This window comes from Rhincodon typus, chromosome 11 (genome assembly GCF_021869965.1).
Source record: "Rhincodon typus isolate 14 chromosome 11, sRhiTyp1.1, whole genome shotgun sequence".
NCBI classification, from domain to species: domain Eukaryota; kingdom Metazoa; phylum Chordata; class Chondrichthyes; order Orectolobiformes; family Rhincodontidae; genus Rhincodon; species Rhincodon typus.
Window position 1 is genome coordinate 41,823,629 of NC_063342.1, and position 25,224 is coordinate 41,848,852.

A 25,224-nucleotide genomic window follows, 5' to 3' on the forward strand; every position below is an offset into this window, starting at 1 on the left:
CAGTGGTATTGGCATTCAGATACAGAACATGTCTTTCTGTATAATATGGAAGTACTACCGCCTATTTTGCTACCTGGTTCTCTCCCTCATTATCACTTTAGAATTTGTTTTTGACATTGCAGAATGCAAAAAATAACATTTTACCGAGTTTGTTACTACAGGGAAGATGAGGCGTGTATAACTGGGACAGATTTTCTGAAGAGTGGTTATCTCACCCAGATTGACACTTCGTCCCATTTTTAACCAAAGGAAAGAGCTCTGCATTTCTGACTGGAGATTCCGATCAGGACTCCTTCAGAAATGCAGAGCCATATTTTATTTCCGAGACTTCTTTTGTAGTGCAAAAGTGTAGCTCCTTTTCAAACAGTTGGCAGCTGTTTTCTGGAATTTAAAGATCCAGAATTAGATATTGTACAATTAGGGTGCTGGGATTAGGATACTGGGAGGGTAGAATAGTAGGTGCCAGGTGACTATGGTCTCAGCTGGGTAAGGGATAAGGTGCCAGATGGTTAGGTTGCCAATCTGCAAGGTGACACCGGGGGGGTTGCAGGTAAGTGATACCATGTTCAGGATAGCTTGGGATTGGTGGGAGAAATTGGCCAGGTGGGGTAAGGTGAGCCAGGTTCTGTGGATAGAAGGGTGCAGGGTTGCAGGAGTAGGTTTTGTCTGGAGCAGGGGAATGTGTGGAGCTCAAATGCAACACAACTCATGCTACAACTAGATGTACCATTGGTATCTTGAAGTAGTACACTGCATGACTGGATTAACTAATCCTACAGTGTGGCACCCAGGTTTTCATGAATAATTGTTTGCTGCATGCTCCAGAACTTTGCCACAAAATAAGACTGCAGCATGGACAAAGCAACCTGTTGGTTTGACACCACGCCCGCAGATATTCACTCCCGGCACCACCAATGCAAAGTGACAGCAGTGTGTATCGTCTATGAGATGTACTTTGGAAATTCACCAAGGCTCCTTGGAGAGCACCATCAAAACACATGGCCAGTTCCATCCGGAAAGACAAGAGCAACAGTTACAACTTATGGGGAGGTGATGGCCTAGTGGTATTATCACTGTACTGTTAATCCAGAGACCCAGATAATGTTCTGGAGAAGTGGGTTCAAATCCTGCCACGGCAGTTGGTGGAATTTGAATTCAATAAATAACTGGAATTAAGTGTCTAATGATGACAGTGAATCCATTGTCGATTGTTGGGGAAAGAAACATCTGGTTCACTAATGTCCTTTAGGGAAGGAAACCTCCTTCCTTACCTGGTCTGGCCTGCATGTGACTCCAGACCCACAGCAATGTGGTTGACTTTAACTGCCCTCTGGGTAATAAATGCTGCCTGCCCAGTGACACCCTCACACAGTGAATGAATAAAAGAAAACACCACGACCTGCAAGTTCCCCTCCAAGATGCTGACTGGCCAGACTTTTATTGCCACTTCTCACAGTCAGTGGATCAAAATCCTTGAACTTCCTCCCTAACAGCATTGTGGATGTATGCAGATATTATCATGCACCAGATGGACTGCAAATGTTTAAGGTAGCAACTTACCATCACCACCACCTTCTCGAGGACAACTAGAGATGGGTTGGCCCAGCCAGCAACACTGACATGCCATGTATCAATAAATAAAATTAATGTAGAGACCAGAATGAGTGAAGCATAGTAGATTTGGAGGATGGAAATACTAACGAGGAATTAGTAGCATTACAGCAATGCAGCAAAAAATGTCATGCACTGGTTATTAAGGTTAGATTCCTTCCAAGGTGTGCCACAGCAATCTCATTTCTTAAACTGCGTTTATCAAATATCTGCCCAAACATCTTGAGGTACATTTTCATTTCTTCTGATGCCATATTTATTGCCTAATGCTGGAATCCTGTTGTAACCAAAGATGTAAAAGTAATTTGTCGTGTTCGGATCAGTTGCATCTCATTTCCTCTATTACATACTGTATGAATGTTTGCAACCTGAGTTAGCATTGAAGCTGTCCATTAATAGTTGTATTTTGATTCAGGTATGTGACAGCAAATCTAACACTTCCCTAAAGAGATTTCCCTGTGAGAATAGTGAACATATTGACTGAAAGCACTGATAGTTTGCAAGGGTTGTAGTAACTTGAGACCCCTTTGACCTGTGTATTGAGTGCTCTGCACATAAATCTACTACATTTAGGACTGTTTGCCATGTGGCAACTGTGGTTTTTGCCTGCTTTAGGTTATCTCTGGCCATATAAAGTCATATAGTTAGGGTAACCACTGTCCTTCAAATTATGCATTTGACTTCTGGAGTATTTGCAGAAGAATATGCAATTCTTGGTCTGTGAAACGAGCTTTCCACATCCAATGGCAAGTAAATCTTAAGCAGTTTTTTTTTGTCAGCTTTGCTGTTAAGCTATTTCAGGTACCTGAACACCTCCAGCAGTTAACAGCTGGTGTAAGGAAATAATGCCGCTGCTTTTCCATTGGGTAGTTCACAGGCTGCAATCGAGTTTACTGTAAACTGGCTGGAAAATATAATGATGGAAAAAGTTTCTGTATCTATGAATAATACACCAGTAATTTCTAAGCTGATAGATATTTAATATAATTAACACCTATTTGATAATCAATTCTTGATATCAAAATTTCACTATCTATATGATTATGTGTTGGGAATGTAAAAAGGAATTTGCTAAAGGTCCAATTACAATCCGTATGTCCTTTCTAGCGCATGTCTAATTTATTCAGCTCATGCCACACAGCCTTTTGAAAAGCATTTCTAGAAGATAAATTTGATGAAAGCTTTGTCAAACTTCTATAACTTCTAAACATTTGATTTTAATTTATACAGGCACCATAATTAAAATTTATGCTACAATTCTAAACTGTCAACTTACAATATTTTTCTTCTAGGCTCACACGCCATGATATTACATCTCATTTTTATGAATTGAATATTGAGGAGCGCAAAACCATTACATTTTTTAATATTCACTGGAATAGACAAGGCTCTGTGCATATTTTAGAAATTGTCCCTTACATTTTGGCTGACTTATAGAAATTACAATACATAAGGAGTGTAATTCTTGTGCCAGCATTACCACTTAAGTTCAAAATATCTGTTCTAATTTCAGTTCGAAGCCTTTTTAAATTCTTTCTTTGCCCATATGAAATTCTCTTTTAAATGATGCAACACTTTAACCTCAATAGCCATTTGTAGTAAAACAGTCAGATCAATGATTTTTTCCTGTGAAAACATTTCATCTGATTTTCTTATTCTTTCTTCTACTCATTGAGCATACCTAGACCAAGTCAGGATAATCATTAACCCATCCTCATCTACATTCTCTTTAGGGGATATCATCTGCAGATAAGGAGTCAGCTTTCACTTGTATACTGATAATACCTAGTTCTTTTGCCACCATCTTCACTGCCTTTATTTTATCAGATTGATCTCACAACAACTTTATGCACTCACTATTGACTCCATCCTCCTGTTCAGCCACTGTCTCTAAAGTTAAATTAAATTTTTTCAAACGTTGTTTTCCTATTTGATTCTGGACTGAGCTCCTGATCTCATTCTCTCTTACCACAACGACCCCCTTCTTCCACCTTTGTAAAATCACTTGTCTGCACTTCTGACTTGATCATCTGCAGAATCATCTGTTCTTCTTGCTTCCTATACACCCCCTTACATAAAGTTTACCTTTGCTAAAACTTATGCTCGTTATGCCTGTTTCCCTTCAAGAACTGCCAACCTATCACTGCTGTTTTTTTCTGACATGCATTAGTTCTTAGTTCTCCCAACACTTTCTGTTTCAATTTCTGATCTGTGTTTTAATCCACGGTGTCCTTGTCCCTGTATACCACTATAATCATCCAGTCCTAACACTATCTGAGTCCTGAAATCTCTGTTCTTTTATGCACAACTGTCTCCCACCCCTACCCCTTTCGATTTACATTTAGGTTCCCATCTGTTCAGCTACTTCACCCCATGTTCTGGACTCCTTCCAAAATCCCTCTGCTTCTTCATTTTTGTGATGTGAATTCTTTGATCAAATTTTTGGCCCTCTTTCTAATATCATCTGATTCTACTACTATCATTTATTTCTGATTCTATGATTCAGCCTCTATGAAGCAAGTCTTTCTACATTAAAAACAATAGAGGTATACAAGTTATTATTGTTTCTATGCCATAACAGCAATAGATGCACTTCAAAATGATTTGTATTGAAAGCACCTCAGGATGTTTCTGAGACATAAGGCAGGGTGCAAATGTTTTATGCCATTGCCAGACTTATTTTGATTAAAATCCCAAGTTACATCTTGGTTTCCCAGGGTAGTGTGGGTAGGATGTTCAAGTCTTTTGAAGTTGAATCTTTTGCTGTTATTAGGAGATCTGCTGTAGGTCAACTGCAAATGTTTATCTTGCCCACACTCATTTAGCTCCTTCAACAAAACATTCTTAGGTAACAAATCAACAACTGACAATTTAAGCACATATGCATCTTGTTATTGCATCATGGGATGTGGGCAGCACTGGAAAAGGCAGTAGTACCATGTTGTAGATTCAAGTTATGGGTATGCCAGCCCAATTAGAGGTGCATGTTCATTTGCTAAATGTTAAAGTGAGCAGGTTAGCTTTTATGGTAGCCTGGTACTTTCATGGTTATGTTTTGGCACATGTTTGCAAATTACCAGATTTATTGACTGCTGCTTCACACTGGGGTGATTTCAGTAGTGATTTATGGTTCGGTAATATAACCAATATACAACAACAAACCCGTTTAAAGTGTGTTGTTCGTGACCATTGCTAGGTTTGTCACCTCTCCTATGTTCAACACCTTTCAGCAGTTTTTCCTCTTGCACTTCTCAAATATTTCACTTCTGGATTGAATAATGTATCATTTTACTAGTGTGCACCAGTCTTGCCTAAATAACAGCAATGGATGCACTTCAAAATAATTTGTATTGAAAGCACCTCAGGATGTTTCTGAGACATATTATAAGGCAGGATGCAAATGTAAGTTTTTGCTTTTTATTGCTGTTTAGCCAATTTAACATGATTTTTGTTAACCCTAAGCAGAGAATGTAAGTCATGTGTTTGCATAGGCTCAGTTTTATCAAAGCAGTCCTCTGTGGCGTTAATTTATTTTTGGTTGCTTATTTACAGCAAACCAGTGTCAGCAGGAATTCTAGAAAACGTCCAGCACCAACCACAGACACAGATTCCACACCAAAGAAAACATGTGAGCAGAAGTCTGCTGATCATCTGTTGCAGATTCCATTATTCCTGCAATGCTCCCGGCCCTTGACTGTACAAGCAGTCAGCACTCCACAGGAGACAACTCCAAGCCGTCCCATGCCTCCAGAAGCACGCAGACTCATTGTCAATAAAAACGCTGGTGAGACTTTGCTGCAAAGAGCAGCACGTCTAGGCTACGAGGTAAGTCCTGCATTCATAAACAGATAATGAAATATTCTTTTGTTTTTGGTCATCTGTTGTAGCTGTAAAAGTGGTTGAGTTTTATTTGGGAGTGTGATAAACTTCAATTTCTATCTAGATTTTATATATCATTTTGTAATTGGCACAATCAGTTGGTACATACAACATTTAAACAGTTTGTAACTGTTTACAAATTTTCCAAGCATATGTTAATTATGCATATATGTGTATCATGTTGGTGTACAAATTTAGAACAAACACTTCACTTTATTTCACTTTAAATATTGCATTATACCACACTCAGAATACCTAAACCAATATCCCATCTCCAGTATCTGAAGTATGGAAAAGTTCTTAGTAAGATTTAAAGCGTTAAATCTTCAAGCTGCAAGGATCAGTAAGTTTTGTTTTATTTGGTATTGGGTTATAAATGGGTTTTTTTTTCTAAATAGTTGGATTATGTCATTGAAGGTCACCCAATTAGCCAATTTAGTACCAGGAAATAGTAGAAGTTTTTTGCTAGATTTCCATATTTCATTGTGATTTTAAAAAAAACGTTTTTTTGCCAGAACAACGTTTGGTGGCATAGGGAATTATCAAAATCATAACCTGTACCAATTATATGTATAATGTGTTTAACTTGTCACAGATTTGGAAACCTCAGCCCTTAGTTAATGTTCTGTCTGGGTATAAAAACTTCCTTCAGGTCTGCAAGCCAATGTGACAGCCAATAAATCGGATTGGAAGAAATTGTCAGGTTATGAGCTAACCTGTGGTTGATCAAATAGTAATGAAATACGTTAGTATTTTGAAGATTTTAATAACAGTAGTGAATTTATCAGCTGGTAACAATAAAGAATGTACATGATTGCATTGTGCTAAGCTGCATTGTGTACTAGGCAATCTTTTCACTCTAATGTGGAACAGGCACTATTTTGCTGTTTAAACCATATTACCAATAATATTGTAATGAATAAATTTCCTGTGTGGAGTGTTAATTGTGAACACTACTGAAGAATCCCTACCTGTGCTGCATTCAGCAAGCTGGCAGCAAGACTTTGCAAATTCTAGCTTTCTATCTTAAATGTATATTTTGTGAATGTTTACTGACTGACTCAATCCACCAAAATGTTGAAAATTAGGCTGAATTACCCAGATGACTAATTGTTGTTTTAACCTGGCCATCAATTAATTAAGCATATTAAATTGTACTGAGTCATATTCACCAGACAGATTTTGCTTATACTAGACACTGGAGGCTTGATTTTTCAATCATCTGTGGGGGCAAGATCAGATGCAGGCATGCTTTGAAAATAGCATTGCCGGATGATATGTCAGTGTCCTGATACCTCCCAAGCATGGTGCTATTTTCACAGCAAAGGGAGTGGGATTAGGTGCCGACAACCCATTTGGCTTTAATTAATTGCCCGCTAAACTCCTTGAGCTTATTAACGGGCTGAATGTGCAGTGCGAGGATCCATTAAGTTAATGTTTCTGCTGGGAAAGATTTTGGCAGAAAGGGTTATTCTATCAGAGCAGCATTATACCTTCATGCTGGCCATTTGATCACTTGTTTGCATTGGATCTGATCACCTGCCTTTTCTGTTTTTATGGCTGCTGTTTGCTTTTGAGTGTAGTACATAAAAGTCAATTCCCACCTCCTAGCTCCACTAATGAAAACTGCAGTTAAAGATCACATTGTGGGATTGGAATTCAGAAATGCCTGGGCATCAGATTCCCAATTCCAGATTGAAAATCCAGTCCTAGATAATCCAATTTTCTCGAACCTATTTATACACATTAGTAATATCTAAAAGTGTGTGACAACTAGCCTCAAGGTGAGGATCCCATTATTTAAGTATAACGTAGTTTCAACGTACAATTGTGATTTTCTGATGTGCACTAAAATTGACAATATTTTGTTGACTTTTGCTATGATCCTAGGCAGTACTGAACTTATATGCCCGAACAAAAAGCTATCCTTCCATGACATCACTACTATTGGACATTGCAATGAACATTTCTTCTATTATCTTCTGTCCTCTGATGTTCCTTAATTCTATGCATCATCATCCTCTTCTTAGGCAGTCAATTGCCAGCAAGAATGACTTTCTTCCACTTTGGTTTGTGGGTTTTTTTGTCACTAAACAGTCCACTTCTGGCTCTGCACATCCTGACCTGCTACAGATGTTTTTTGAAGAGGCAATTGGGTGGAGTTCTCAGGTTTTTGAATGCTCCTTCCACTGTTTGTGCTTGACTTCAATATGAGCTTGTCATTGGCAACTTCAGAGATGCTTCTTTCCCAGTTTGGGCAGTCTTTGGCAGGAGATTCCCTCAAATTGCTAGGAATATTGTATTTTTTTTAGGGAAGCTGCCTGCATGGCAATTGCTTGCCATGATGAAACTAATAGAGAACTGGTTTTGTAAGTCATGTCAAGCATATGGATGATGTAGCCTACCTAATGAAGCTGACTGACTGACAGTGATCAGTGCCATGATGCTGGGGTGTTGGCCTGAGAGAGGACACCAAAATTGGAGTGTCTAGTGTGTCACTGGATTGACAGAATTTTGAGGAGGAATCACTGGTCACATTTCTCGAGGTATTTGAGGTGTTTGTTGCATGTTGTCCTTATATCCGAGACATACAGAAGGGTCGGTAACACTGCTGCCCTGTATACCATTAAGTTTGTGTCAGGCTGGGATCTTTGTCATCAAGCACTCTGCTCTGATCCTCAGTTTGCCAAAGCCTTGCTGGAACACTCAAGGCAATGTTGAATTTCATTGTTGATGTTTGCCCTTGCTGAGAGGCTGCTCACAATATATGGAAAATTATCCATATTGTCAGGTAGTTCCATAGATCTTGATAGCCAGGGACTGGTGGCAGTGTTGTGTTGTGGAATTGGGTGGGTAGAGAGCCATTGTCTTCTGGGTGTTTAGCCTCAGGCCCATTCTTTCAATGGCCGCTATACATGCATTGGCGATAGTTTGGAGCTCAGCCTCTGAGCGTATGCACCTGCACGCATGATCTGGATACTGTAGCTCAGTGACAGAGCTTGGTGTTCTTCATTCTGGACTGGAGGTGACAGCTTCAATAGTTTACTGCTCATCCTGTAGATTATCTCCACACCAGCAGGAAGTTTAAAGAATAGGGAGTGGAATGTTGCAGTGAGGAAAATGTTTGCAGTGTTCACTCACTTTTGCTGAAAACCTTTTTCTTTAATGAGCTAATTGTGTCTATTACCTTTATTTCAATGCTGCCATTCTTCTTGCATTTCAGGTCCACCAACAAGTATTTGTATGTCAGGTCTTTCAGATCACTTAAAAAGCTTAAATGAGTTAGAAAATATTTGAAAACGTAAATTGAACAATTTGGAGTGGTTGTAAATGTAAGATATCACAGAAGCTAGAAATCTGACAAAAAAAAACCAAAGAATCGTAAATGCTTAGTAGCTACAGCAGCTTCTGGAGAGAGAAATAATGTTAATAGAGACATAAAGTTGTACAGCATGGAAACAGACCCTTGAGTCCAACTTGTCCATGCCGACCAGCTACGCTAAATAAATCTAGTTAATTGCCAGCATTTGACTCATATCCCTCTCAACCCTTCCTATTCATACACCCATCCAGATGCCTTTTAAATGTTGTAATTTTACCAACCTCCACCACTTCCTCTGGCAGCTCATTCCATACATGCAGCATCCTCTGTGTGAAAAAGTTGCCCCTTAAATCTTTCCCTTCTCACCTTAAACCTATGCCCACTAGTTTTAGACGTCTCTACCCTGAGGAAAAGACCTTGTCTATTTAACCTATCCATGCCCCTCACGATTTTATAAACCCCTAGAAGATCATCCCTCAGCCTCCAACACTTCAGGGAAAATAGCCCCAGCCTGTTCAGCCTCTCCCTGTAGCCCAAGTCCTCCAACCCTGGCAACATCCTTGTAAATCTTTTCTGAACCCTTTCAAATTTAACAACATCCTTCCTATAGCAGGGAGACCAAAATTGCATGCAGTATTCCAAAAGTGGCCTAACCAATGTCCTGTACAGCCGCAACATGACCTCCCAACTCCTCACTCAATGCACTGACCAATAAAGGCAAGCATACCAAATGCCTTCTTCATTATCCCATCTACCTGGGACTCCATTTTCAAGGAACTATGAATCTGCATTCAAAGGTCTCTTTGTTCAGCAACACTGTCCAGGATCTTACTATTAATCATATAAGTCCTGCCCTGATTTGCCTTTCCAAAATGCAGCACCTCACATTTATTTAAATTAAACTCCATCTGCCACTCCTTGGCCATTGACCTATCTGATCAAGATCCCATTGTACTCTGAGGTACCCTAATTCACTGTCCACTACACCTCCAATTTTGGTGTCATTTGCAAACTTACTAACCATACCTCCTATGTTCACTTCAAACCATTTATATAAATGAGAAAAGGCAGTGGACCCAGCACCAATCCTTGTGGCACACTGCTGGTCACAGGCCTCCAGTATGAAAAGCAACCCTCCACCACCACCCTCTGACTCCTACCTTTTGACCCAGTTCTGTATCCAGATGGCTAGTTGTCCCTGTATTCCATGTGATCTAACCTTGCTAATCAGTCTACTATGAGGAATCTTGTTGAATGCCTTACCGAAATCTATGTGGATCATGTCCACCACTCTGCGCTTATCAATTCTCTTCATTACTACTTCAAAAAACTCAATCAAATTAGTGAGACATGATTTCCCATGCACAAAGGCATGTTGACTATCCCTAATCAGACCTTGCCTTTCCAAATACGTGTAAATCCTGTGCCTCAGGATTGCCTCCAACAACTTGCCCACCACTGATGTCAGGGTCACCAGTTTATAGTTCCCTGACTTTTCTTTACCACCTTTCTTAAATAATGGCACCACGTTAGCCAACCTCCAGTCTTGCGCCATCTTACCGTGGCTATCGATAATATAAATATCTCAGCAAGGAGCTCAATCACTTCCCTCGCTTCCCACACAGTTCAGGTCCCAGCAATTTATCCACCTTTATGCATTCTAAGACATCCAGCGCCGCCTCCTCTGTAATATGAACACTTTTTCAAGATGTCGCTATTTATTTCCGCACGTTCTGTATCTTCCATATCCTTCTCCACAGTAAACACTGATGCAAAATACTCATTTAGTATCTCCCCCACCTCTTGCAGTTCCACACCTAGGCAGCCTTGCTGATCTTTAACGGGCCCTATTCTCTCCTTAGTTACTTTTTTTTCCTTAATATAATCAGAATCTGTTATTCTGCTGGAATATAATTTTTATTAATTACAAACTTAGAGTTTAAGATAATTGCCTTTCATGATTAAAAGGGATTCAACTGTAGTTTGAGTTCAGTATCGGACTGCTAAAGTTTTTGTTGCATTGTCCAACTGACTGCTCCAATTCACACATTTTCTTATGGGTGTAGTTTGCTCATTAGCGGCTTGCTCAGGAAGCACATGCTTTTTTTAACTTATTAGAAGAGATTAGTAGCTGTTATTCCCCTTGGTCACTGGTGTTAAACGTATCTGCTAATAACATCATTCATATAGTTAAACATTATTAACGTGATCGTTACAACATTTCACAAACTGCTTAGAATCGATTTGTATGGATTTTGTTTTGGGTTGAAACATTAGTCCATTAAAACAGTACTTGTTGTAAAGTGAGGTTGGGAACAATTTTAAAGAATCATAGAGGATGCAAACTAAATTCATTTTTTTTTTCTTTCCTAGGAAGTAGTACTGTATTGTTTAGAAAACAAGGTTTGCGATGTAAATCATCGCGACAATGCCGGTTATTGTGCTTTGCATGAAGCCTGTGCCAGAGGATGGCTCAGCATTGTTTGTCACCTTCTAGAACACGGAGCTGATGTTAACTGCAGTGCTCAGGATGGGACAAGGTATTTATTTCATTGGGTTATTGGAGTCACCTCATTAAATTGTTCTAGATTCCTTGTGTTAAACATCTAGTAGTGAAACTAAGTTATATGATAATTAGTCAAGCTAGTGCACAGAAGTGCTCAATTCAAATTTTAATTTAACCCTTCGATTAACTTTTTAATCCAAGCAACTGAAATGTATGCTTTTTCACTATAGCGAATTCTGTAGTTTCATAGAATCTCTGCAGTGTAGCGGCAGGCCTTTGGAATCATCGAGTCCACACCAACCCTCCAAACAGCAATTCACCCAGACTCAACTCCCTATCCTATCCCTATTTTTCCCATGGCTAATTCACCTAGGCTGCACATCCCTGGACACTGGGCAATTTACCATGGCCAATCCACCTCACTTGCACATCTTTGGGCTGCGGGAGGAAACTGGAGCACCCAGACACAGGGAGAATGTGCAAAGTCTACGCACACACATTTGCCCAAGGGTGGAATTGATCCTGGGTTCCTGGCACTGTGAGGAAGCAGTGCTAACCACTGACCCACTGAGCTGCTGTTTGATAAAGCTGAGATTAATCTATACAATTTAAGTGAGTTCTTTTAAGCAAACAATGACTGATCAAATCTAATGAAAGAAAGTTTGGTAGCATCATTTCTTATGCTATTTGTTTTTTGCCTTCCAAATTCACTTTTGGTGAATTTTGTTTTGTTTACCAAATTACAGTAGTGAGAGCAAGGCATAAATCAAAGACTCCATTGTAAGCAATAAGCTTCAACATCAAGTACCTCAACAAATGTATTGCTTGTAGTTACAATTAACCATACAAATTGGGCACTTCTCTGTATTCAGTGCTTCATGCTCTGTCAAAGCAATTGTACCAATCCGCATCCTTAATTCTCCAACATACATGATCACTGAGAGCAGCTCATGGCTGGACACTCCATATTGCTGAGTTTATATATATATATATATATATATTTATGTATGTATGTATGTGTACACACAATGGAATATTGGCAGTCTATGCAACCATCAGTACGAAACAGAAACCAATCCTATACGCATGTGAAATTCCAGTAGAATAAACTTCATCAGCCAGAGTCTCATGCCAATTTCCTATTCATTGATTCCTCCTGAAAAAGTACATAGTTATCAAGGAGATTTTTCTTATAATTAAATGGTGTTTCAAAATACCCTGTCTATTTACATTTGTTTGTATAAATAAGATTTGCATTTGTACAATAGTTTACTATCACATTAAGTTTGAAGTTTTGCTTTTATTAAAGGCCTATTCATGATGCCGTAGAAAATGATCACTTGGAAGTCGTTCGGCTGTTGCTTTCATACAGTGCAGATCCAACCCTGGCCACTTACTCAGGTCGTACTATTCTGAAAATGGCACATAGTGAAGTGATGGAAATGTTTCTCGCAGGTATGGCGAAATTTGAATTGCTAAACATTTCCGTTGACTTCAGTGAGGGACATTTTTCAGTTGTGAAATTGCCTTTGATGTAAATTTTGTAGCACAATGATGAAATTTCTTAAGTCACTTGATGTAGTCGATTATCACAAATGTTATATATTCGATTTTTAATGAAACCCAAGGTGATTTTGATAATGCATGGTGAGATTTAATATGAATAGAAATGATCGTCTCCGTATTTGGAGTCTGACAAAACATTATGGATATATGTGTTCTATAACATTAACATGCAAAGTCTGTAAATTTAAGTTTGATTTGCTTGATTAAGTGTTCAAGAATCACTCCAGGATTTGAGCATCTGTTTTGGTATGATTCGCATTTCTGCATTATAAGAAATGCTTTTGAAATATTAAAATGTGATTTTATCTGTCTGTTCAGGATGCCAAAAAATAGTCAATTCACTTTTGAAAAAGAATAGGAAATAAAAATCCAAAACCAATCCTTGCTAGATAAATTAACTAGTCATTTATATAATTGCATTTTGTAGGACCTTGTTGTACTCTTTTACCACATTTTTCTATACAGGACATTACAAAAGTAATTAATTAGCTGTTGAATATTTTGGTTTACATTATCCTGAAAGTGCTACATAAACTCTAACAGTGAATTAACTCAGTTATTACTTAGGACATTGTCCATCTCTGTTGAAACCAATAATGGAGGTCAGTCTTGTAAAATCTGATATTGCAATTGCAGCACAATGGCATTAGAAGCACGGATGCTCAGACACCATAAGCCAGTAGTACAAGCGGCACATCTTAGCAGTTAATAAAAGGTCAACTGTTTGGCATTGTAGCACAGGACTGCTTGTGCATTGACCCCAATGTTCTTGGTGATGCAGGTGACGAGTGCTCATAGAAAGTTCTAGACAATGGCAGGGGTGGTTCAGGTGGCCAAGATAAAGAGATTCTGTCCATATAATGAAGGCTTACTACATATTGATGAAGTGCATTGGAGGTAGTGCTGTGCATTATTTCATGTGATCCATCAATAGGCAGCGCTGTTAAATTTTGGACGTTGAAAGAGACTATGGAAATGTATACTTGTCTTCTATTAGAGGTTTTCCTCCTGCGGAGGAATAGATTCATTATGTAATGTGGATAAAGTAGCCTTCTATGACCTGCATGATGTACCTGTGCACTATAAGTTGGGAGATTTTGAACCCACTTGTTGGTAGGAAGAATCTAGTGACATACCAGCTCAGGCAGCTGTTGCTTTGATACAGAATGGCATAGCCATCCCTATCCAATAATTCTTTCCAAGTTAGTTATAAAAGTATGAACAGATTTGTTATTTTCTCCTTAAGGACTAATATTCTTCACTTAAACCAGTTTCCAAACTGGCCTGAAATAATTGCCTGACCCTTTACAGATGGGAGGAGCATAAAGCTGGGCTATAGGAAATGCCAAAGATACAGCAAAATCTGTCTGGTATTCTTTTCTCTGAACCTCCTTTTCTTCTTCAAAACGTTGTAAATATGGAGGCCTGTATATCTCCAGGGAAATGAGCAGATTCACCAGATGTCTGAAACTTTTAAGAAGTTGTCTCTAGATTGTTCCTGTGCCCTGAAGCAGTTAAATGTACTATACTCAATACACAGGTGTGTGTGTGTAATGTATAAACTCTCATTTGGAACTAATCTGTAAATGCTATGATGCAGATCAATTTAATTTAAATGACAAATTGAGTTGAAATTATTTCTGAGTGGTCCAATTCAATAAGAATGAGATGTAGATTTTAAAACTGAACTTCAATTATTGCGCAGACCTTGTTGTATTTCAGCTCGAAATAAATGCATGATTAGCAGAGATTTTAAATTCACAATGATTTTACCTGAAGGGATGCTTTAATGGGCATGTCCTCGGGCATTCAAGTGAAAAACACAATCTGTATCTCTTTTTAAAAACTCACCATCAGGTTAGGTACTAAAACCTGATGATACTTCATTTCTTCTCAGCTCCTTTCACCCTTTCCCTCCCACTGCTTCACTAAAAGTAATTTGTGGCATGGGCTGCTGAGAGCTGTAAGTAAAAAAACAAGCAGCCTCAGAAATGTCACAAAAATGGTCTGTTACTTTCTGGGTACTTATGTTTTACATTTGATTGTACGAAAATGACAGACAGGAAAAGTTCAAGTGATCCATCTAGTCACACAATGGGTGAGACATCAAATATAATGAAACAGACCCTCCCTAACCCCTATTCAAAGCAATGTAATTGCCTGGAGGAAGCGAATAACCCGAGTTTAAAAAAAAGTGCCAATCTGGGTTGGGGATTGCGTGGACTGGGTGGAATCAGAGACATAATGGACATTTTAATAATTGGTCCAATACCCTGATACGTCTATTTTTATAAATTTGGCCTTGCATTATTATTGGAATAACCTTTGCAATCTCAAACTGCACAGTTGAGATACTGAATATTTCACTGCCATATTTTAACATTTTTATGTATTGTATGACTAAACCACAATGAGCAGAATACTCCACCTTCAGTGTTTTGACCATTTTGTATGTTTTTGCCCCACCCCCAGAGTACTTTGCTGATTTGCAAGGTCGAAGCAATGATGACCCTGGCTTGTACTGGGATTTCTATAGCAGCTCTGTGTGTGGTAAGTGATACCCATGTGCAAACTCCTACATGGGAAAGGAATAGTGTAATTGCAGCAGTAAACTGTTGAATTCCAAAGACAAACTTGACAGTTCTGTATTAATAAAGCTGTGATGAATTGATCTAACTATACAGTTAAAGGAGTTTTGTTCCACATTAACAAATTTGCCTCTATATAGTCCAGTTTACTGGGTCTTATTTTAATTGGCATCGTTTTTGTGACTCTGACATTTATTTAAAGGAAACTGTTTTCCAAAAGTAGAATGTCTCTAATTTATTAGATTACTAAGTTAAATTTAGACGACTAGTTAATTGTTGTTATTTCATTTAGAAAGTCTAATTTTGAAACCCAGCTTAATATGTCTGAAGAACGCATTTTCTGATATCTGAGACACTACTTCAGAAGGAGAGGGAAAAACTCCATACCAAATGCACCTCCTAGCAAAGATTAGAGACTACTTTGCTGTATAGCTAAAGAATGCATTTTGAATACAATTTGAGAGGACAAAATTAGAGGTGGAAGGAAGAATTATGAAAATTGTCCTAAATAATCATTCTATTCAGAAACATCAACCAGTATACAAATTTACAAAAGGTGCGAATTTGTGTTCCACAGATGCTGGAACTGCTGATGTTCGCTAATTATATAAAAGTTGGACTTGACATACCATATCAAAATTTGTGGGTGAAATTAGTGTTACTGTTGAGGATGGCAACAAAATATAAGACAACTATGGCCGTGCTGGTATGGGATTTTTGATGGTGAATAGTAAACATTTGGCATTAAATCCTCTTAGTGTGCTTGCAACTTCAAAATTTAGCACAAACACCGATTAAAAAAGATATTCTGACTTTGCAGACACTCGTCCACTGTTTCACCATAAACTGTGCAGTGGACCACACTCACAGTACCAGCACCCAGTGAAGTTATTGAACCTGGAAACTACCCCAATTTTTTTTCTTTCGCATATTGTTATTTTAAAACCCCATTAAAATGTTGAGCCTTTACAATGAAGTGTAGGTGGGTTTTTAACAACAATCTGAGTAATAACGACTGCTGAGCATCAGATATGGCTCTGAATAATTAATTTTATATTTGTCTCCACTATAATCCCTTCCTAACAGCATTATAGGTGTACCTACCCTTCATGGAGTGCAATGCAGGGGCAACTCACCATCATCTACCTAAAGACAGCAAATGCTGGTCTAACTAGAGGTGCCACATCCCCTGAACAAATAAAAAATAATAATATTTTAACTGATGAATTTTGCTTTAAAATTTGTTATTTTTCAGTTTCTACCTAACCCCAAGTGTTGATTCTCATTTTTATTTTACACTCTGTAAAAACTTTAAAAAGTGGTTTGATTATTACTGCTTTTTATTTCCTGGTTAGCTATCTGGGAGGAATCTTTAATGTGATTGACTGCTTGTGTTTCACCACAAAAAAGATTAGATCTCTCATTGAGACTTTATTCCAAGGCAATAATGAGTTGACCATGCTTTGCAGCTGTCGGCTGAATCCAGCCCATTAATAAACTTGCAGAATGAGTGTGTGCACTGCAATTTAATCTGAATATAGAAAGTCTGAGATGGCATATTTTGATGAGGAAAGTAAGAAGCTATATACTCCTTGGAAATAAATGTCTAACTGGGAGAGTTGGCTGATTTCTCAACTGTCTTTGCCTCTGATTTCCCTGGCATGCCCGCCTGCATTCATCTTTGAATCTGGGTTGGTTCTCTGGCTTGATGATAATGACAGAGTGGAGAATATGCTGGACCATCAGGTTACAAATTATGTTGAATACAATTCCACTACTGCTGATGGTCCTCAGCATCACATGTCCACACAGTTCATGAATTGCTAGATCTGTTCAAAGTCTGTCCCATTTAGCACAGTGAAAGTGCCACGTAACAGATTAGAGGATATCCTTGATGTGAAAGCAGGACTTTGTCTTTAAAAGGAGAGGGTCCTAGGGGTGCAGGTACATTATTCTTTGAAGTTTCTGTCACATGTAGACAGGGTGGTTAAAAAGGTGTTTGTTGCTCAGTCCTTTGCGTACAGGAGTTGGGAAGTTATGTTGATGTTGTACAGGACAAGGATGAGCCCTCTCTGGAATACCGTGTGCAGTTCTGGTTGCCCAGTTATTGGAAGGATATTATCAAGCTGGAGAGGGTTCGAAAGAGATTTACTAGGATGATGCCAGGTATGCAAGGTTTGAGTTATAAAGAAAGGCTGGAAAGTCTGGGACTTTTTTCACTGGAGCATAGGAGGTTGAGAGGTGACCTGAAAGAAGTTTATAAAATAATAAGAGGTATAGATAGAGTTAATGGTAGTTGTCTTTTCCCTAGGATGGGGGATTTCAAGGCTAAGGGGCATGTTTTATGGTGAGAGGAGATAGATTTAAAAAGACATGAGAGGCAAATTTTGTACACAGGCGGTGGTACACGTGTGGAATCAACTTCCTGAGGAAGTGGTTGATGTAGGTACAATTACAATCTTTAAAAGACATTTGGATAGATACATGAATAGGAAAGGTTTGGAGGGATATGGGCCAGGAGCAGACAGGTGGGACTAGTTTAGTGTGGAATTATGTTTGACATGGACTGGTTGGATTGAAGGGCCTGTTTCCGTGCTGTATGACACTATGACTCTATGGCTGTGTGGTGGCCGCTCCTAACGATACTCTTATGGATAGATGCATCTGTTAGATGTAGGTGGTGATGTTAATCCAGACTATGCTAAGTTATTTGATTGCTCCTAAAAGGTGGAAGCAATGTTGAAAATGGCATTAACCACGACTCTGTTCCCTTCTCACACAGCAATTCCCTAGAAAGGTTACAGAAATCCTAATTGTGATTCTTTCTATGGCCAACCATTTGATTGACTTGATATGAAAATATCCACGTAGGCTAATTACTGAATGATAGATATTTCTAATGGAATAGTGCACTGGTTTGAACCATTGCCTTCAGGATAGGATGAGATCAAATCTGAAATAAAAATATGTAATTAAATATTATATTGGAACAGTTTATCAGTTTTAAAGGAACTGTCTTGACCTCTGAGTTTCACTAGATTTTGATCAACTTCCAAACATTTCGTGGTGGCAGAGAATACATTCTAGTTTGAGAAGTTCATTCAGCTGAAAGATATGTGGGAATCTTGCATTTAGGAGCTAGAGAATTTTTATAGCCACACACAATATTTCATATTTCATTAGTGTCTCATGTCTGGAAAGCTTAACTTGAGTGGAAACAACCTGCTTGAGCTGAGCCAGCATTGTTGCTGTTTTGGGTAGAGGATATCAATCAACTTAAAGACAACAGCATCTTATCAACCACTTTTTGCATGGAGCAACCAGAAGCTGGTAGAGAACTGGTAAAACTTATTTATTGCAATGAGCTTGAATGTTAACTAGGTTTTGGAATTTGAAACTGGAACCCCAGATATCTGATGAGAGCATCTTCTCCCCAACTGGTGGGATTTTAAGAACTATACTATTTATATTGTTTAACATGCTCTGTGAATGCCAGAAAAGATGTTTCAATTAGGATTATTTATTTGATTTATTATCTTAAATTTATTTAATATCTTAAAGCCACTTCTGAATATGGCAGCAAACATTTTAAATAGCATGCTGTGTGTTTGAGATGTATTCTCTTCTGGTGCTGATCTAAGGTATAAGCTTTTGCATCATACTTTGATAGCTATAAAGAAATTCTTTATTCTCTCCTGTTAGTTAACTTTGTTGGCTTTTATGATTGCAGAATCAGTAGAAGAGTCTGGCTTTGATGTCTTGGCTAATCCACCAGGCCCCAGTGATGAAGAAGAGGAGTATGATGATGTGTTGGAATTTGAGTTTTCTGACACACCTCTTTTACCTTGTTACAACATTCAGGTCTCTCTCTCTCAGGGGTAGGTGTTCTGATTAGATTTTGATAAACCATCTGATTATTTAGCTATTATAAAATATGCAATGATGAAAGGCAAAATGAGAAAAACCCAGCAACGTTCCCTCCCTTCCATTGGTTTAGCATTTTATCCATGTGCTATGATTGATATGCTAAACTCATTCCTTTGGTTCAAAGTTCAGATGTAACTACATAGTTTAGAAACTACACTAAACACTCACTTTAGCCCTCTGTTGTCCATGTGTAATGTGTACCATCTACAAGATATACTGCAGCAACTGGACATGTTCATTTGACAGCACCCTCCAAACCCACAAACTCTACCACCTCGAAGCAAAAGGGCTACAGCCGCATGGGAACACCACCGACTAATTCCCCGCCAAGCCATATACTATCATGTATTAGAACTATTTTACCCCTCTTTCAATGTTGCTGGGTTAAATTCCTGGAGCTTCCTTCCTGATACCAGCATCACATGGACTGAAGTGGTTCAAGAAGAAGCTCACCACAGCTGCATTCAGGAAGACAATAAATGTTGTCTAGCCAGCAATGCTTGCATTCCATGAATGAATAAAATTTCTAAAATGCAAAGGCTATTTAAGAGTTCTGTACATGCAAATATGATTGTATTCTAGCCTTTAACACACACATCTACAACCACCTCCCAACCATATCCCATTTGCTTCAATATATAACCCACTTATTGCTGTAACATTTTTTTCATTTCACTTTGGTGGTTATGCTTTCATTAGAGGATAATTTATTTTCTGATTCTGCAATTCGTTGCGGAAATTGAAGTGCAATGGGTCATTAGAAATGCATGTTTCAGACATTCAAACAAGTACATGATATTGATCATGTGTTAGTTGAAACATGTAACTTTCATTTGGAACAACAGGCTGTTCTTCATTACAATCTTGAGAGAATAATTTTAAATATTGTCCTTTCAAAAGGGAGGCAATGGTCTAGTGGTATTATTGCTGAATTGTTAATCCAGAGACCCAGGGAATGTTCTTGGGACTTGGGTTTGAATCCTGCCATAGCAGATGGTGGAATTTGAATTAAATGAAAATCTGGAATCAAAAGTCTAATGATGACTGTGAAACCATTGTTGATTGTTGGAAAAACCCATCTGGTTCACTAATGTCTTTTAAAGGACTAACGTTCTTTAGGGAGGAAAACTTCCATCCTTACCTGGTCTGGATTACATTGTGACTCCAGATTCACAGCGATGCGGTTGACTCTTAACTGGGCAATTAGGGATAGGCAATAAATGGTGGCCCAGGCAGCGATGCCATCATCAAATGAATGAATTAAAAAAAGCTAATGTATTTTAGTTCTAGATGTATAACCTAGCAAATCAACAGATGCTATGATTAGGTTAAATTTTATTTGGGATATCCAGTTTGTAGACTATCTTCTATATCAAAAGAGTATTCTTAAAATTCAGAGACAGGATGATTCACATAAAACTTGCAATGTTTTCTTCCTTCTCCATGACAGTCCCCGGAACTGGTTGCTACTAACAGACGTAATCCGGCGACTGAAAGTTTCAACCCGCGTCTTTCGCTCCTCTTTCCCTCATATTGAAAATGCCACAATTTCAGAGGCAGAGTTCTACAGACAGGCTTCTTTGAGCCAACTTTTTACCTACCCAGAGAACTTTGAAACTCATGACATTGACAATAAAGAAACTTTGGAGCTGGTGGAATTCACAAGCGAACTTCAAGAACTATTGGGATCATCTATTACGTACCTTTATTCTGACAATGAGGTTGAAACATACAATTAACTGCGAAAGGACTAGGTCACGTATTGGCTGCTGTTCTTGCATTATGGCCTACATTCAAGAAAAAACTGTAAATTATGTAAATGATGTGCTATTTCATGGATCGTTGTGTTTGGAAAAAACACTATTCTGAATACTAAATGACACTGTTGTCTATGTTCTTGTACATTGAAAGCCAGAATTCCATTTTGGATGGACTTGTGAATTTTTCAAAAAGAAATCTCCCTGTTTATAATTTTTTTTGTATGCTGTCTGTTTCCTATCTTTCTGTAAATGTAATTTTCTGCTTTTTGGCAGGTAGCCCAAATTAGGAACTTTTTTCCTGGCACACTGCATATGTAAACACATTCATTTGATTGTTATTTTGTTTTATTTTAAAGAAGCACTGATTTTTAAGATGGTGTCCACTTTCAGATCCTGTGGTCCCTGTCACATGATCTGTTTAGGAGGCTTGGTTGTGTTGAGGCACTTCACTTTATTGTTTACAAATTTACTTGCCGTGGTCAGGTACACTTGTAAGATAATGAAAACTGTGTCCTTGTTTCAGAAGTACTCTGACTTGGATTCACTTTTAGATAACCACATACACACACAGACATCATCCAGTCCTTTATACATACAGATATGTAAACATGTTTTACATTTTTGCTTTTATTTAAAAATGAATTTAAAATATTTTTTCTGTACTTTGTACAAAAAATTATGAAATTTAAAATTTTTGAGGATTGTACAATAAAATCTGTTTTGTCAAGAGTGGAGTTATATACTGTGGATGTTGGGGAACTAAATGTTTCTGATAGTTGTATAATATTTTAGAACATCTGTTTAACTTTGTAAGTAAAACTGCTGTATATTTAGGTTTATATTTTACAGTGACTAAAACAATTTTTCCTTAAAACAAAAGCCAAAAAAGGAAATGTCTGTAATAAAGACATTGTTTGATAAAGGGATATCAATGTGCCATATTACTTGTGTGCATGTATGATCACAATCACAAGGAAAACATTGGAAGGTAACACTTTTTCATCATCTTGTTGCGTCCATATTATTAAACAAAAACATCAACTTGATGGAAGATCTAATTTACTGCCTCCTCCTAATGTTCTCCTTTCTCTAAACGTGTTTTCATCTTTCTAAAAAAAAAAGTAACCTCTGAGGGATAGGTCAAGACTAATTTAGAAGAAAAATTGCAACAGCACAAATTATGCCAACAACTAGTTAAAATCTGGCAACCACAGGACAACGTTATGTGAAGAAATTGTAACACAAGTTCAACTTATTTTCACGTTAAGTCTATTTTCTTGTTGAGGATGGACATTTGAGGAATTTTCCTTGCAAGGCGTGCAGGTATTACACTCTGTGCATGATGTTCAAGGGTAATAAAAAAGCAAAGCATTTAATTCTGAAAATACAAGTATCCATCTTATAAACAAAAATAGAAATTGCTGGAAAAATTCAGCAGGTCGGCAGCATTTGTGGAGTGAATCAGAGTTAACATTTTGGGTTGAGCGACCCTTCCTCAGAACTTCTGAGCTTTTCCAGCAATTTTATTTTCATTTCTGATTTACAGCATCTGCAGTTCTTTCAGTTTTTATTTAGTATCCATCTTATTATGTTATTTAATGGTGCATTGCAAATTTACTCTTACTATATCTAATAAGAACTTTCAATCCTAAGCACCTTTGACATTTTTCTCCAAATTTTCTCATCTTCTACGAAGCGATATGTTTATTGGAGTATCTTTCCATGGGTAGAAAGATACCTTAATTATGGTTTCTAAATGATCAGTTTTCATGTGTGAACTCTGTCTGATCTTCAGCTTTGATTCTATCCTCATACAAATGTCATCAATATTTGCCAGTTGTCAAACAAAAACTTGAAATCACATATTGGCTTCATCACAGAAAATAATCCCAAGGTAATTCACAGGAACTATCTAAACGTGGACACCAAGCCTTAGGAGAACATACTAGGCGAAAGTATTGAAAGCTTGCCAAAATAAATGGGTTTTGAGGATTGTCATTAAGGAGAGATGAGTGTCACTTTATGAAAGGGTTTGTGTAAGGTTTAGGTGACAGAAGGTAAGGCCAAAAACGGCAGGGATCTAAATGATGGACAAAAGACTAATATAAGAATAATAGTTTCTAAGGCTGTAGGTAACAATTACCTTAATGTTTGAATACTTTCTTCAATTTCAGGAGTGTTTCTGTGATCTAAAAGTAGATCCACGGTTGCTGCAAATCATTTGGGATTGTTTTCATTCTTCGCTAAAAAGTTGTGCATAAGCAGCTGTAAAACTAGACAACCTAATTTCTAAAGAGAAAGTAATATACCATTTAAATGACAGACATACACTCAGCTTGCATCCTGTTGATGTGAATTGGATCCTATTTATGAATCAAAATACATTTCAAGCTTTTAACATTTTTTTTCTCTTTCATAAGATGTGGGTGTGGTGTCATTGTCATTGTCAGCATTTGTTGTCCATCCCTTGACAGGATAAGCTGCCTTTTTGACCTACTACAGCCCATGTCATGCAGGTACAATTTCAGTGCTGTTAGGAAGGAAGTTCCAAACTTTTGACCCAATGCCAGTGAAGCAACTGTGATAGATCTAAGTTAGGATGGCATGTGGCTTGGAGAGGAAATTGTGGGTGGTTGCATTCCTATGCACGTTTGAGTCCTTCTTGCTATTGTTTGAGACAGTTAGTGTCTGAAAGGGTTAGCTGACATGCCATTCAGAAATAAAAGACTGTTCATAGGAGTAGCTAACCAGTGCTTAGGTGAGTGTTCTTAATAGCGTGTAGCTAAAGTAGTAATGTTTACTTATGTTAAAAGCAACATGGACAACAATGCCTGGGAGACCCTCACTCAGGAGAGTGGAACCTGCTGTATGAAGAGACATGATTATTAAAGAAAACACATCGGCAAGAGGAAGTAAAAAGGAATCTGCAAGAAGAATGACAGCGAGGTCAAAGACCACTTCCATCTTCCAGAAACACCCTGTCTGATTGGAGATGAGGCTCTAGAACTGAGTTCATCTGCCATAGAAGGACCTGCAAAACCCTTCGGTGGATGATCATACTCTTTGGCAAGTGATTGACAACGACTTATCTTTAGTCGAGCTTGATGTCTCACAAGAGATTGTATCCTAGACTTAATACAACTAGCTATTAAGCAATACATAATAAACCTATCCTGCTTAGTCAAGATTGACCTTATCCTCTGCCTAACACATTAGGTGGGCATCCTTCACCACTTGCAATAAGCAGCTTGACTAATACCCATAAGAAGGAGTGGTGAAGCAGCAAATCTACTCTTAAAATGTTGTCTGGCTAGCAAACAAATTTATAGCACATGTGGGTTTGAAAAGTTCTTTTGAAGAAGCACTGGTGAGTTGCCACAGTGCATCTTGTAGATGGTACACTGCTGCCACTCTATGTCTGTGATGAAAGGAGTTTAATGTGATGGATGAATTATCAATCAAGCTTTGTCCAGATTAATGTCAAGCTTTTGTGAGTACTATTGGAGCTGCATTTATCAAGATAAGTTGGGGTATTTCATTACACACCTAACAGTCTTATAAACAATGGCCAAGCATTGGGGAATCAGGAGGTGAGTTTCCTGCCACAGAATTCCTAGTCTCTGACCTCTTGTTGTAACCAGGGTATTGATGTAGCTAGTTCAGTTCGGTTTCTGGTCAATGGCAATCATCAAGATATTGATTGTCAGGATACAGTGAGGGATGTGCTGTTAGTCAGAAATGATTGGATTCTCTGTCGTTACGGAAAGTCATTGCCTGGGAAATGTTACTTGCTGCTTATCAATTCAGCCTGAACATTGTCCAGGTTTTGCTGGGTACAGTCATGAAATGCTTTGGCACCTGAGAAATCCAAATCATGCTGAACATTGTGCAATCATCATTGAATATCCCCACTTCTACTTTATGATGGAGGAAAGGTCACTGAAGCAGCAGAAGATGGCTTGGCCTCAATCCTGAGGAACACCAGGCATCCAACAACCACAACTATTTTTCTTATGTTAGGTATGACCTCACTCAGTAGAGATTCTTACTGTTGTTTCCATTGTC

General features: G+C 38.1%; 1 protein-coding gene across 3 annotated transcripts in view; it reads left to right on the forward strand.

Moving 5' to 3' along the window:
* bcor (BCL6 corepressor) overlaps positions 1 to 22,085 on the forward strand; it is a 47,523-nt gene extending 25,438 nt beyond the window's left edge. For all 3 annotated transcript variants that reach the window (XM_048603288.1, XM_048603290.1, XM_048603289.1), the window contains 6 exons: positions 5,164 to 5,436; positions 11,186 to 11,352; positions 12,628 to 12,773; positions 15,357 to 15,434; positions 19,203 to 19,350; positions 20,850 to 22,085. In XM_048603288.1, the coding sequence (XP_048459245.1) occupies positions 5,164 to 5,436; positions 11,186 to 11,352; positions 12,628 to 12,773; positions 15,357 to 15,434; positions 19,203 to 19,350; positions 20,850 to 21,138 (1,101 nt within the window). In that variant the 3' untranslated portion in view covers positions 21,139 to 22,085. The remainder of the gene's footprint in view (positions 1 to 5,163; positions 5,437 to 11,185; positions 11,353 to 12,627; positions 12,774 to 15,356; positions 15,435 to 19,202; positions 19,351 to 20,849) is intronic.
* Positions 22,086 to 25,224: the final 3,139 nt, after the last annotated feature.